The sequence below is a fragment of the Peromyscus leucopus genome, chromosome 2 (genome assembly GCF_004664715.2).
Source record: "Peromyscus leucopus breed LL Stock chromosome 2, UCI_PerLeu_2.1, whole genome shotgun sequence".
Classification (NCBI taxonomy): domain Eukaryota; kingdom Metazoa; phylum Chordata; class Mammalia; order Rodentia; family Cricetidae; genus Peromyscus; species Peromyscus leucopus.
This window is the reverse complement of record NC_051064.1, coordinates 22,102,922-22,118,456: the sequence shown is the minus strand read 5'-3', so window position 1 is coordinate 22,118,456 and position 15,535 is coordinate 22,102,922. Positions and strand designations below refer to the sequence as shown.

At 45.8% G+C, this 15,535-nt stretch overlaps 1 protein-coding gene across 4 annotated transcripts in view; it reads left to right on the top strand.

The window, feature by feature from the left end:
• Chd7 (chromodomain helicase DNA binding protein 7) overlaps nt 1-15,535 on the top strand; it is a 182,658-nt gene that overhangs the window by 53,457 nt on the left and 113,666 nt on the right. For all 4 annotated transcript variants that reach the window (XM_028878517.2, XM_028878514.2, XM_028878511.2 and 1 more), the window contains exon 2: nt 5,488-7,299. In XM_028878517.2, coding sequence (XP_028734350.1) covers nt 5,659-7,299 — 1,641 coding nt within the window. In that variant the 5' untranslated portion in view covers nt 5,488-5,658. The remainder of the gene's footprint in view (nt 1-5,487; nt 7,300-15,535) is intronic.

Here is a 15,535-nt window from a genome sequence, read left to right as displayed (position 1 = left end):
CCACATGGACCTGAGACAGGGTGGGCAAATTGAGCTAGTTCAGAATACTTGAGGGGATTTGCTAGAGCAGCAAGCTGCCGAGGATGGGGCCTCACTGTTTGGCTTAGCATTGTATGTGCAGGGTGTCAGAGAGCGTCTGCCATCTCACATCATCAAGATTGCTTCCTATCTGGTAAACTATCAGTGCAATCCTTATTATGGTTTAAAACTTACTCTGTGGTTCTGGGGATCAAATCCAGGGTTGTATACTTGCCAAGCGAGTTCCATAACCAGTTCCATGGGATTCATTCATTTGTTCATTCATTCGTTCATTCATTCATTTGGTGGTGTTTTTGAGACAGGGTCTCACTCTGTAGCACTGCCTTGGAATTTGATATGTAGACCAGGCTGGCTTTGAATCCACAGTGGTCTATCTGCTTCTGTCTCCTGAGTGCTGGGATTAAAGATGTGAACCACCATGCACAGCTCCCAGTTTTATTTTTAGTACTTTGTTTGGACTAATGCAGGCCTTCAGAAGGAACTCTCAGCTTTTCACATACTTTTCTGTATAGTTAAGAATTATGCCTGTCATGACTAAAATGATCAAAAATGGAAATCTGTGTTAGGAAATAGAGAAAGGAGAGATTTTATAGGTTGAAGTATAGTTAAAATGGACATATGGAAAAAATACCACATATTGTATCACAAGGCATGGTATTGGCCTTTGAAATAATATAAACCTTTGTGATCAAGGATGGGTACTAGTCAATATGGTCTCTTTCTGGAAAGGGCCTTCGGGACGAAATGAACAGCCTTGCTGTCCGGGCTTTCCGCACCGATAGAGGTGTTCTATGTGTGCACTGTCTGGTGAACAGTCGAATGCAGTTTGTAAGAGTAAGGGCTGCACTTTAAAATTCACTTAATTTTGATGATTTTAAATGGCAACATGTGGCTAGTAGCTGCTGGCTTAGGCAGTACAATCATAGCATGTCAGCAGTGCCCAAGCAAATAAATGAGGAAGAAAATGTGGTCTTGGCCAGAGAGTTCCGGAAGGGCACCGCTTGGTCCAGAAGGCAGATCTGAAGCTGACTGGTGATGAACCGATGTTCTGATGCTGTTGGGAGGCACTTCCCGAGTCCATCATCTGGATGCTCCTCAGTTGGATAGAAGCCCTTCCCAACAGCAAGAATTGGCCCCACTGGACCTTCCTCTTTCCAGTCTGGCTGTTGGAGGCTGTGTTGGGGTAGGGAGATGGCTGCCCATAGGCTCTGTTTAGGGCTTTCAGTTTGAATTCAAGCTCAGCAGAGAGCCCTTTATCTTCTGTGTGTCCACCTGTCATCATGCGGATTTCGTTCTTCTCTGAACAGTGCTGTCCCCTTGGTGACTGAGTGGCCTCTGTCTGGGTTGTGGATGGTGCTGATGTGCTGTGTCCCAGGACACGGCTTTGGAGACTCTGATGTGTGCTTCCCTCTGTCCAGAGTCTCTGCCTGTCTTCTCAGGTCCTTTGGAGCCACAAGCAAAGCTAGCAGCAGCAGCCAAGAAGTCCTCCGTATCTCAGCAAATACTCTAAGACTTCACACTAGCCCAGGTGTGCCGCACACGTGGTTGAACTAGGGGACGTAGTTGGATCTGAAAGGTGTTTTGAATTTACCTGTTTCCTTGCTCGGTTTCTGGTCTATGCCTGTGACAAAAAGTCTGCAGCATTGTGGCACTGCTTTTAAACTCAAGTGTGCAGAAGGGCAGTGGTGGTCCACACCTTTAATCCCAGCACTCGGGAGGTAGAGGCAGGCGGATCTCTGCGAGTTCGAGGCCAGCCTGGGCTACAGAGTGAGTTCCAGGACAGCTGGTGCTGTTACACAGAGAAATCCTGTCTCAAGAAACAAAACAACCCAAACCCAAACCAAAAGCCTAAGTGCACAGATGATGTCATGCTTTCAGAATTGTGGGTAATTAGGAATTGGTGAATTTTGTGAGGTTGGAAAGTCACTGCATTAACTAATCAGTGTGATACCAGATAATAAAAACTAACCTACAATGAAATCCTTTTACATTCTTAAATATTTATAACTTCTCATTGACTTTTTGTATACTCATTGCTCGCACTGCTGATTTTTTTTAATTTAAAAAAATGCAGAGATGTTGTGACAGTAAGCCCATGGTTTTGTCTGTGATGGGCAAGCAGTCCCAGCCACCCCTCAGCTCATTGTTGGTTCTCTGTGCTCTTTACTTGTTTAGGTGTGCCTGTTTATTCCCGGGGAAGTTACCAGCAGTCCCTGCTTGGTTCTCTTGTATGCTTGTTCTTAAAAGTTAGACTGCTGGAAAATTTCTCGAAAGGAATTTAATTTGCTTCTGTTGGAAGACGCATTCTTTCTGGACTCCTGGATAAAGGAGACCCAGCATTGGCTTTAGTCTTTGCCCCTATTCATGTGCAGCCATCTTATCCATTTGTCACTGTTTGTCATTGAAATGTTCATTATAAGACACTCTGTCCCGTTAACCTATTAAAGGGCGTTTCATCTGTGAAGAGGAGCTTGGGGCAGAAGGCCCAGAAGGGCTTGCCAGCCTGTAACTGGCATCGTGGTGTACTTCTGCCTGTGCTGATAGTTCTCGTAGGTGGCAGTTTTGTGTCCCTTGTCACCTCCACACACATGTGTCTTGTGAACTCTCTTTTGGTTCATACCAGGTTTCATAAGGGTTAAATGGAAATTATTAACTTTTTTCACTCTCTTCTGGCTACTAGAAAGTGAACATTTTTTCTGACTGTGGCTCTTTGTGGCCCACTTGACAGTGATGTGTAGCCATAGGCAATGTAGACATTGAGTGTAGAGAAGAGTGAAGCCTTAAAAATGGAGTTTTATTTTAAACATTTATAAAACTAGAAAATTATATACTGCAGCCGAAACCTGGGCATTCAGATGGTCTTGGTCAGAAGTATGGACTGTAGTTACCAGATGTTTTCCTGGCACAGCTGCCAGTTGATCTTGGGGGTCGGAACAGAAGCAAGGGGGCGTTGGTGGCCTGAATGCTAGCAGTTACTGCTGATCGACTGCAGAGCCACAGGTTTTGAACCTCTCTGCCTGGGGCACACCTGAGTGTGGTCACAGCTGCAGTGGGCGACGTGCTCACTTGATACCATATAATGCTGGCATTTTGGATGCCTCCGGGAGTGGATTCTTAATGGGAATGAGTAGGGAACCGGAAGGAGGGGAACAAAGCCAAGTGTCTGGTATAATTACTCTCAGCGAGGCTCTGTGTTGTTTCTTCTCACGCCTGCACAACTTCCTTTCCCCTTGTGCTGGGCCCTTGGCGATAAAAAGCCAGTGCCGACCCCACTGCCGCTGCTCCAGGTTGGCTCTGCGATGATGCCCTGGGCTCCATGGTCCTGCAGGAGAGGTACCAGGGGCCTCTGTGCTCCCTTTGCCCCGGGCCAGAGGGGGCCAGGATCTACCCAGGCTGTGGCATTTCCTCCCGACACTTGGTGGGCCCCAGCCGATGAAGCTGTTGGGATATGAAACAGGGTTTCCCAGAACATATAAGTGACACTACTTTCCTTAAGAGGACGTGCTGAGTGGCCTGCATGGCAGGCTTAAGCTATTTGCAAGTCCACTGCACTATTTATTTCCTAGGAAGTTAAGGGTGAGCCTTGAGTAAATGAAGACTGACTTTTTAAGCTTTTTAGGTTAGGTACAAATTCAATTTGTCAATATTTGTTGCATTTGGCACTGGAGATTTCTACTCCTTGCTCTGGATTTTTAGTCGTTCCATGGAAAACCAGCACATTTTCAGCAAAATGGCTTTCATGTGTACCTGAGTCTCCCTTGTCTGGCCTCTGTATTTGGAGAAAGTAGATCAGAAAATGTATGGCAGTTAGTGGCAGAGTGAGGAGACCTTTGCCATCAGCTGACAGCTGTCACCTGAAAGCTGCAGACCTGGAGACCCTCTCAGGTGTCCTGTCTGTGGGCTGACAGTGAGCAGGCATGTTGTTTACACTTCCATAACAGAGCTTCCTCTGCGTTATGAATATGTTAGAACAGGGCAGGTAGAAGCAGAGTTTATCTGTCTCACGGGGGACTCCTCAGCGGAGTTGGTTTTTTCGATATTCTTGTAGAAGTGTATAGTAGTAGAATTCATGACCGAGTTTGTTTAGAGCATTGCTAGAAAGTCTTCACCGTTTGCTTCCGTGCCCCAAGTGGGTCAGTATCACACAATGCTTAATGTGCTCTTATGAGGAAATCAGTGAGTTAAATTCCAAAGATGTCTAAGATTTCAGGCATTTTTCTTATGTGAATTCATTCTTTATTAGATTGTTGATTCAATAAGCAGTGAACAAAAACACTTTTCTGTTTTGGTTGTTGAAGCATTCATTCTTCAAATGAAATCGGTTATTTTAATCTGACCCCGAACCTATCAGAAAGAGTTTATAGAGAGGCAGAGAGGGCCGGTAGCTGTACTGCTAGCAGAGGAGGCAGAGGATGCTCCAGTGAGTCCACTGCCTCCTGCTGTGTCCTGCTTTGTCCTGCCAGGGTTTGAAAAGGGCTGGTGGGTATTTTTAACTTTCTTCTGTTAAAGTAACATCCAGTTTTGGCTAGTTTCTGAAGAGGTCTCTGTCTCTTCCAACAAGAATAGTCATCGGTTACCAGCTCGCTTCCCTGAGTTTTCGGGTCCTTAGCCCTCACCAGAGCCAATGGTGGAGCGTAATGAAGCTGGTGTCTGGACCCTGCTACCATCCGCCCCGCAAATCTGGAGCGTGGTGGGCCCAGAGCCATGAGTCAAATTGGTCCTCGTGGAGAATGAAAGCTTTTCTTGTAGTCTCTCTCTGAGTCTTGTCTATTCCTGCTATTAAGCATAATGAAATTATGAATTTATTGTGCTGCTCTCGAGCTTGCTTTTCAACCTCATTATGGGCGCTTTCTTGTTAGATGCCTCTGTTGCTGTTAGACAGTTGTATGTGGGCTGTAAATATCTAATTTGTACAGAATGACTGATTTTGGTTTTTGTATAATCCTCCAGTCAGTTTCCCTAAGTTGGGCTTTTCGCAGCCCTTGGTGCCTGCGCTCGCTCATCTGATTGCACCGCTCAGGGGAGTGAGGTTAAGGGCGGCTGGTGGTAACCAGAGCATTTCCAGGGCTTTGGCTCAGCAGATGGGTTGCTTGGCTATATTCATACATCTGCTGGCCTGCTGTGGCAGCTGCTGCTGCTTCATGTTGTGTTCTTTTGTTCTGTTCCATCCAAGAACGGAATGTGAGGAAGTGTAGTGAATGGATTAATTTAAGGTTAAGGTTAGTGTTTTGCTGGCTTTCTACGTAACCGATCATAATGCGTCTGGTAGAAGCTAATGAGTTTCCCTTAAAGTGAACTAGATTTGTAAAATACAGCTCAGCAAGGGGCCTAGCTTAGTATTGTTGATGGAAACTAAATTCAAATGTGCAAAATACTGGCAGTTTTTATCATTTGTCCCTAATTCTTTGTTTTCTTTTTTCTTTCTTCCTACCTCCCGCTCCCTTCTAGGACCTATATCCAGACTTCGCCTGACACTGCAGGGTCCAAGAGAATTAAAGAAATTTAGAATGACATGAAGAAGATTAGTTAAGGATTATAGGCTTTGAGGACAAGCACCTCAGTGAAGAAGCACAGACAAGCTCCCAAGCTGTGTTTGGGGGAGCCGTGTGTTGGAAGAAGATGGCGGATCCAGGAATGATGAGTCTTTTTGGCGAGGATGGGAATATATTCAGTGAAGGCCTTGAAGGCCTTGGGGAATGTGGCTACCCTGAAAACCCAGTGAATCCCCTGGGTCAGCAGATGCCCATAGACCAAGGCTTCGCCTCCTTACAGCCACCTCTTCATCATCCTCCCGCGAATCAAAATCAAACCAAGTTGACCCATTTTGATCACTATAATCAGTACGAACAAAAGATGCACCTGATGGATCAGCCGAACAGGATGATGGGCAGTGCCCCTGGGAACGGCTTGGCATCTCCCCACTCACAGTATCACACCCCTCCCGTTCCCCAGGTGCCGCACGGAGGCAGTGGCGGCAGTCAGATGGGAGTCTATCCTGGCATGCAGAATGAAAGGCACGGGCAATCTTTTGTGGACAGCGGCTCCATGTGGGGCCCTCGGGCTGTTCAGGTACCAGACCAGATACGGGCCCCCTACCAGCAACAGCAACCGCAGCCAGCTCCATCAGGGCCACCGGCACAGGGCCACCCGCAGCACATGCAGCAGATGGGCAGCTATATGGCACGTGGGGATTTCTCCATGCAGCAGCATGGCCAGCCACAGCAGAGGATGAGCCAGTTTTCCCAAGGTCAAGAGGGCCTCAGTCAGGGAAATCCTTTCATCGCCACCTCAGGACCGGGCCACTTGTCGCACATGCCCCAGCAGAGCCCCAGCATGGCACCTTCGCTGCGCCACTCAGTACCGCAGTTTCACCACCACCCCCCTACTGCTCTCCACGGAGAATCCGTTGCCCACAGTCCCAGATTCTCCCCAAACCCTCCTCAGCAAGGGACTGTCAGGCCACAAACCCTTAACTTTAGTTCTCGGAGCCAGACGGCCCCCTCCCCTACTGTAAACAACTCAGGGCAGTATTCTCGATACCCTTACAGTAACCTAAATCAGGGATTAGTTAACAGTACAGGGATGAATCAGAATTTAGGCCTTACAAACAGTACTCCAATGAATCAGTCCGTACCAAGATACCCCAATGCTGTAGGGTTCCCATCAAACAGTGGTCAAGGACTAATGCACCAGCAGCCCATCCACGCCAGTGGCTCACTTAACCAAATGAACACACAAACTATGCATCCTTCACAGCCTCAGGGAACTTACGCCTCTCCACCTCCCATGTCACCCATGAAAGCAATGAGTAATCCAGCAGGCACGCCTCCGCCACAAGTCAGGCCCGGAAGTGCTGGGATGCCAATGGATGTTGGCAGTTATCCAAATATGCCCCACCCTCAGCCATCTCACCAGCCCCCTGGTGCCATGGGACTCGGACAGAGGAACATCGGCTCCAGAAACATGCAGCAGCCTCGTCCATTCATGGGCATGTCCTCGGCACCGAGGGAGTTGACCGGGCACATGAGACCAAACGGTTGTCCTGGTGTGGGCCTTGCAGACCCACAGGCAATCCAGGAGCGACTGATGCCCGGCCAGCAACATCCTGGTCAGCCGTCTTTTCAGCAGTTGCCAACCTGTCCTCCACTACAGCCCCACCCAGGCCTGCACCAGTCTTCCCCTCCTCACCCTCATCACCAGCCTTGGGCACAACTCCACCCGTCACCCCAGAATACCCCGCAGAAAGTGCCTGTGCATCAGGTAAGGAGACGCAGAGCCGGCCCGCACCGCCGTGTGAGAAACTTGTCTAATACATGTCACGGAAACTCTTTCCTCATGAACACCTTGAGTATTTAGCTTGTAGGTTGCCCCCACCCCCATTACTGCCTTTATTTACTTTATTTACTCACTTACTGGCTCATTCATTCAAGAATTCCTTAATCCCCATGCCCTGGGAATTGTACTAGGTACTAAATCTGTAGATAATGTAGTGGACTGAGACTAGGCCCGCTCATCAGAGAAAGGTTTCTTTTGTTGCCATCTGTTTCCTCCTCTCGCTCCCTCCCTACTTCTCTGCTTGAAAAATGCACTGAAATTTGATTTCCAGTAAAAGTTTGTGCGTTAGCTTCCCTTCTGTGGGAAGCTGTGAAATAGGTGTTTCTATAGTACTTCATTTACCAACGGTTGAGAGTGTGGATTTAAGTTATAGGAAATGACAGTGATTGATAATTGATAGGATTTGGTTTGAGATTTGTGTACCAGCATCAAAGGGCCACAGTGTTTTTGTAAGTTAAGATTTTGTTAGCTTTCCCAATTTATATTTACAAAGACATCCCCCCCCCCCCCGTATGTATTTGGTCGTGATCTTGACCAGTGAAAAGTGGTGTTCATGAACAGATTTTTCTGAGTGCATATTCATCCCCCAGGTCTGCAGGTCTTTTGGGGGTGGGGGCACTGTGGGTGACTTCAGAGCTGTAGGGCATACTGCTTCTTCCTGATGGACTTAATCATTGGAAAACGTGACCTGTGTGTGAAAAACAAAACAGTGTGAAAGATCACGGGTGCTTATGTGACAGATGTCCCGGAAGAGGAAATCCCAGTAAAGGATGAGTGCTTGAAATTCCAGTCGAACTTACCTTAGGGAAGTGATCCCTGAAGACACTTCGTGCGGGTTTAAGGTGATTCCCCAAACATACACCTGGAGTTGAGCTTTCTGCATGGAGAAGTGGGTCAGTGGGAAGGTTCTTGCCAGGGAGAGCTGTTGGAATCTTGCATTCAGTTTTAAGAAATTGAACTTAGATGAGGAGTTGGGAGTGGTGATCATACCACCGTAGGACAGATGGGGGAGCAACTGGAAGTGGGAACCACCTGTCCAGGCTTGCAAAGACAGTTGGGAGCAGAACAGGTTGAAGCTGTTTGAGGAAAAGGGCCTGCCCTCATGGTGAATTCAATACTAAGGCCAGTGCTGAGGCTTCAGCAAGCCCTGGTGTTGGGAATCTTCCCTGCGGGGGCCACTCCTCCCATTTCAGACCCCTCCCCTCAAAAATCCCGCCAAGGATTGGCTCCTCCCCAGGAGATGCTCAAGACCACGCCTACATGGTATTTAAGACACATGTGTTTTCTCTCCTGCTTTTTATACCCCTGAGAATCACCAGGGGGTTCTTTGCTCATCAAACCTGGACTTTTAATTCGGCCTTATTGCATCGGAGGAGAAACCTAGTGTCGGCGTTTGGAAACCTTTCACCGGGCTGCCAGAGCGAAGGTACAGTTACTCCAGTCTGGTACCTCCAGTGGCTCAGGAGCGCTGCCGAGGTAGCCCAGCATACCCACCCAGCGCAGGGCAGAGCAGACTTCCTGTGGGACAGAAAGCAGCCTTCTGGAAAGGGATTCTGGAATCTGCACTCAGATTCCAGATAGGAAGGCAATTAACTGAGCAGCTGCCTTCAGAGCCGAAGGTCCTGACGGAGAGCCAGCTTCAGGGCCAGCACCGAGGTTTTCCCTTCCTGTCTACTCGGGGTCGAACAGTCGATGGTGCTATCCTGAAGTGAGTCAAACTGGGTACCTCCAAGGCAGAAATGCATGCGACTTAGCTTTGGGGAAGTAGTTTTAATACCCGGAAGCGGAAGTTTTCTTAGGAAAGAAGGTATCTATCTCTACAGTGCTGGTTTCTGACTCTTCACCCCAGCAGTTGAAAGGTGAGCACAGATTGTAGGGGCTCGCTGAGGAGACAGTAGTGGTCCCCAGATGAGGTTGCTCTTTTCCCGCTTTCAGGGTTTCCAGAGGTATTCAGAGGACAGATACTCTGGCTGCTGAGCTGGAGGCCAGTGCTAGGTGATATCATCTGGGGACCCCCAGGGCATTGCTCTCTGAGCAGGCATCTCAAAAGACAAACTCAGCTCTTTTGCAAGGTTGTAGGCACAGATGTTTGAGCCGCGTTTCTTTGCGGGTTCAGTTTTGTTTGTATTTTTCTTGGTATTTACTTCACTATTTGTGTTTAACTTTGGATCCTCTTCAGATTCTGGGGCAATCAGGAGTTCTGAAAATGAAGTTAGAAGGGTATTTGAATCTCTGCTCTCCCCTATGCAGCTTGGTGGTATCGGACAAGAGATTTCACCTCCCTGAACCCGATGCTTTCATAACACAAGAAAAATGGTACTAGTCCCAAATGCTAGGATTAGGTGGGGCTTACAAACTCCCTGGGCTATGTCCATGCTTCTCCAGGTTGTAGTTATGACCCTCTGACACCCAGGCTTCTTTTTATAATTGTGGTTGTATGTGTGGATAAAATATATAATTAATTTTATCTTAAACAGATAAAATACAATTAGGTTTCACCTAAGTCATAAAATAGTAAATTTGATTTGTGCAGCCAGGCACCCCCCATGTTGCTGGATGTGAGGAGGTTGATTGTGTGGTTAATTCAGAATGCTCTCATGTTATCTAGAATTTTCTCTTTCTGGGTGACTCATTCTGGGCCCTAGCAAGTATATCTTTCTAATTGTGCTTTGCTTTAGAATCATTAAATCCACACTGAATTTCATATGTGATGGAGTTCCAGATTGTGCTGGGCATCTGGGAAGCTGTTCCATTAGTTTGAAATAAGCGTGTAATTTGCCACCCACATTCGTACAGACTTGTTGAATTGAGTTTTTGCACTTTTTTTTTCTTCAGTGTTTTTCTCTGTGTAACAGCTCTGGGTGTCCTGGAACTTGAACTCGCTCTGTAGACCACGCTGGTCTCAAGCACACAGAGATCTGCCTGCCTCTCCCTCCCAAGTGCTAGGATTAAAGGTGTGAGCCACCACTACCTGGCAAATTTTTCCACTTTTAAAAAGCAAGTTGTATTTCTTAAATATTTTATAGGTTCTGATTAGGTCCTTTATGAATTGCATAATGCTTAAATATATCTAGAGATTCCTTTTTTTATTCTTTCTTATAAAAGAAAAGTGTGGAATCAAAAGGTTTATTGATTGAAAATTTACAAAACTACATTATTGTTCGTTGACATTCGTTATTGAAACTCTAGACTTGGTATTTTGGTAAGATTTATAGGGAAATGAAAACTATAGCTTGCATTTCTTTTTCAGTAGCTTATACAAATGGTTTTGAAGCCTTTTCAGATTCGTGAACATCTATAAAAAATTATTGGGGCATGTAAACTCCACAAAATTTACATTATGTGGGTTATTTGTATTGCTATGGTACTGTCTTAGAAATTCAGACTCAAGTTCAAAGCTAGAACAGATACTTGGTATGTGCAAGTCCCCGGGTTCCGCCCCACACCCCCTTTCCTGTGCCATCTGTGCGAATCACAGTCCTGGACCAGTCCACTGCCTCTTTGCATGGAGAGAAAACATAAACTCAGTGTCCTGTAAAAGTAAGTGCTGCTATCCGAAACCCTCCAGGGGCCCCTGCCATAGTATTTAGAAATAATGGTATGAAGGAGAGTATAGGCTTGGAGACTGAGCTTTTGGTGGTAGTGCCACAAATTTTATACCCCTGCCTTGAGCAACTTCTTAGCCTCAGGGCCTTGATTTCATTATCTAAAGAGTGGGATTTTTCTACATACCTGGAAGCACGGGAATATTAGCAGTAACATCTTGTAAATACACAGTGGAACCCCCAAACAATACACTGTCATGTAGAAAGTGTTCAGGATTACCTGTTGCCAAGTTTACAATTAGCTTCACTGATTTCAGTGTCAAACATTATTGTCATGGTTTGACTTTTCTTTGTTCAGGGAACATTTCTCAAGCAGTGGAGGCACCCTGCACCCTCTATGCCTTAAGAGTCCAAGTGAAGATACTTCATGAAAAGGATAGAGACCCATCCTAAAGGTGTCTTGGGGAAAGTAACTGTCCGTGTGGAGACTTGGAGGATCAGTCTGAGCTGAGGGGAGGATGAGGATGGATAGAGGTGGTGGGGGTCAGTTGAAGGCTTAGAAGGCTGTGAGGACAAAAATGACAGAATGGCACAGGCCTTGCATAGCTCATGGACTGACGTGTGGCACTGAGGCACAGGACACACTCCGTTCCTGGGAGGTTTGCAGAGTGGATATGGCACAGGAGACGGCATTGCTAAATATGAGGAGAATAAGGGAGGGTTAGTCAGAATAGACTGATGTGCACTGTGCACCAGGAGAATCTTGTTCATTTGAAGCCTATCTAGATGGATTGTCCATCAGGTTAGAGGCAAGTCCAGGCTGCTGAATGGTTTTTGCTGCACAGTCCCTGAGATTTCCAATTCCTGGGTTATTCTCCCAGGTGGAAAGTTCTGGTGGAGTTTTTAGGATCTGAATCATTGTGTTCTGGGATCAGTGTAATGTTGATGTTCCTTTCCTTAATTTGGTCCTTAATTTTTTCACCATTGAAGGAGAACAAGGGCTTGACAGTGGATAATAATGCTCCTGTGTCAACCTCCCCCCCCCCCCATTTCTAGAAATAAATAAAAGCTCTAGAAGAATCAGTGGTACTTTTAAAAAATGACTTTCTGTGGCAACTGAAGAGCAGTTTTAAAAGCCTTTTGCAAATCCTTTTCCTCGAAGCTTGAGTTAGTCCTTTCTTTTTTTTTTTTTTTTTTTTTTTTTTTTTGGTTTTTCGAGACAGGGTTTCTCTGTGTAGCTTTGCGCCTTTCCTGGAACTCACTTGGTAGCCCAGGCTGGCCTCGAACTCACAAAGATCCGCCTGGCTCTGCCTCCCGAGTGCTGGGATTAAAGGCGTGCGCCACCACCGCCCGGCTCGAGTTAGTCCTTTCTTGACACTCTGCATTTACCCAATGTGGGTAGAATCATTGGCAACCATCTAGTAAATCAGTGGGAAAAGTTGGCCATACAGCTCAAGCCATATGCATTGGAGTTGTAATTAGAAAATAGAAAGAGCCTTTTTAGTGACAGGCAAGTGCATCTGTGACTGCTGCCTATGACGCTGCTCATGCTTTGACAGCTTTAAAGTTGTCTGAGCAAGATGGGAAATTAAAGTTGCTGTGCATAAAGCTAGCTTTAAACAAAAGTAGCATTTAGGGATGTTTCTGTGTGCACACACCTGCAGAGAACAGGCCTCCACTTAAACCTGTGTGGAGCAGCTGGCCCTCTGTGGGAAGCACTGTTCCCGGCTTGCTGGGTTCGGATACTTCCTCATGACCCATTGGTAAAGCTCCGTGTTACCTTTTCCTTCATTTGCCTGTAGCAACCTCATGACTTTCATGACGTCCTCCTTCTGACTGCTTTTCATACGCTTCGGCTTCATGAGCAATCTCCCACCACCGTCTTCTCTCTTGACATTTCCTCCTCCCCAGAGCTGATTTTCCTCAGAGGTCAGGATTTTCGTGAATCAAAATAGACAGTGCCAAGCGTAGACTGAAAGCCCTTAGCCTGAAGCACAGATGCCTCCGAGACAGCTGTGTCTCTTAGCTGGCTTCTGTTTTGTGAAAAAGAACTGTTTTCTATGACAATCAAATCTGACAGTTTGTTTAGTTCAGTGCTTCCCAACTTTCCTAATGCTGCAACCCTTTAATGCAGTCCATCATATGGTGGTGACTCCCAACCATAAAATTATTTTATTCTACTTCATAACGCATTTTGCTACTGTTATGAATTGTAATGTGAACACGGATATGCAGGACATCTGATATTTGATCCTCAAAGGGGTTGTGACCCATAGGTTGAGAACTGCTGGTTTAGTTTTTTCTTTAAAGTTTGATATTAGGCCACTGCTAGACATCCTAAGAAGCCACGTGACTTTTATTAAGTGTATGTGCCTATGTAAGTTTAAGTGCGCCACATGCATGCAGAAGCCCATGGTGGCTGGAAGAGGCTGCCATTTCACTCTAACGGGGGTTATAGGAGGTTGTGAGTCACCATGGGGTTGTTGGGAATGGAATTTGGGTCCTCCTCAAGGGCAGCAAGTGTTCTTAATACTGAGCCATATCTCCAAACCCATAGTATCCAAGTTTTAAATATTTTTGAGACAGAGGTCTTGCTTTGTAGGTCAGACTAGCTTCAAACTCACTGTGTGTAGCCAAGGCTAGCCTCAAACATATGATCCTCTATCTTCTGTCCCTGAGTGCTCATATAGCCTTCATGCCTGGCAAAGAGTCCATTGTTAGATACTGCAATCTCATCTTGTATCTTGGCTGCCTCCATTTAACTCCATTTTAGAAAATTTATCATTTGCTCTCCCCAAGTACTTTATTAAGGCAGTGATTGACAGTGTGGCATTAGGTGGAGGGGGAGGCAAAGGCTTCCATTTAGGTAGGTAGGGAATTTTGTTATTTGAATATAATATTCTGCCAACATTTCTCATGTATTTATTTTATTCTATGTTAGTGCTTTACAGTGGATATATATCAGGAATTGCTGGTTTACAATGTGCTATTTGAGATTTTTCTAGTGGCCAAATTAAAATTAACAAAATATTAATAATGCATTTAACCCACCCAAAGTTTTAAGATTTTTTCCAAATATAATTTCTAACTATAAAAATTAGTGACATGTATTTGCAATCTTGTATTTTTCGTAGTTGGAGTTGCTCTAGCTCTGCTTTGGGGGCTCAGCAGACATACGGCTGGTGGGTGCCATACTGAGCAACCTTCCTTCAAAAACTCAGTACAGTAAGTTTAGGCACATTACAGACAGGCCGCAGAGTGGTTATTGTGGTTACGGTAGGAGGCCTCCAGGACAGGAGCTCCCGTTCTTTCTAAGGATGAACAAGTATTTGTGTTGCTAGGGAGCATCAAGAGATTGAAAGGCTTGAACGTGTGAGAGTTCTCATCATTAGTTCTTGAAAGGTAGGTCACTGAGATTTCATTTGCTTGAACTCTAGGAAGGCTTAGTGGTGTCTGTCTTGTAGAAGAACTCACTGTGTGGAAGGAAACTTCTAGTCATTGTCAAGATTTTAGGTTGAAGTGGTGGGTGGATGCTGTGAGCAGTTAAATTTCTCCGTCAGTACAGGCCTGCTCTCTGGTGCTGTCTGTAATACTGTTCCTTGTTTCCTCTTGAAAGTGGTTCTCCAAGGGTAGGGAAAAGCCTCATTTTGACTAGAAATCTTTTGCCCATCTATACCTTCCATTCTCTGCTTGTTTATTCTTTATTTTAGCCACCATTTAGAAGGGGAATCTTTAGTACTGTAGAACATAGTTGGTTGGGAAAGCATTAATAAGTGGGTTGGGAGGAAGTTAGAGAAAACCGCCGTAGTAACGCTAACCTGGAGAAGTTACCATAAGTCTCGATGCCCTAATGTTACTGTGCAAGCTCCCTAGTGGGAGTTGTAAATCTGTCGATGGTTCTAGGGACCACAGAGAGATTGCCCTTGCCTTCTCTTGAGGCAGCCCTCACCCTGTGGTTTAAAATCAGTGAAGAAGCCAGGGAGTAGATTGTACTTTTTTGCCTGGCAAACAGAGAGCCTCCTTAGTACCTGAGTGTAGTTCTCGGGGCAGCATCCAGAGTGAGGTCTCATTTTATTTCAGTTTTTTCTTTACTTAGTCCTAGAATGTTTTCCTGTAATTTTTTCCCCTCTTTACACTTAAGCATGGAGGAGAAATTATGAGAAACTGACACACAGTTTCACAGAGTTGACATGGATACAGAAGGCCATGATTCCAGCTTTTTTTCTGGGCCGTTTCCAATACAGTGAAAGTGACAGCCAGGCAAGGCTGCAAGGTGGTTCCTTGCCTGTTTTAATGTTTGAATGAAGGTCATGGCTCAGGCAGTAAACTGAACTCTCTGGAGTCCTTAATGAAGAGTGCATGTTTCTGAGCTACTTGACTTGACCTCTTCTCCATACCTTTCTGTTTGTGTTTTGTTTTGTTTTTAAATTGTAAGTAATTCAGCATCATAGTAGGTTTCAGGAGATTCTTAAGACCTTAGTAAGTATTATGTAAGCAAAAGCTGGTGCTTTAAGGTATGAGCAAGCGTTGTTAATCCCAGGAGCTTGTGTTTTGTTTATTTGGTCCACGGGTGTGAAGAGTGGAGGATATGGTGGTAGGGCAAGGAGGCACGTTGG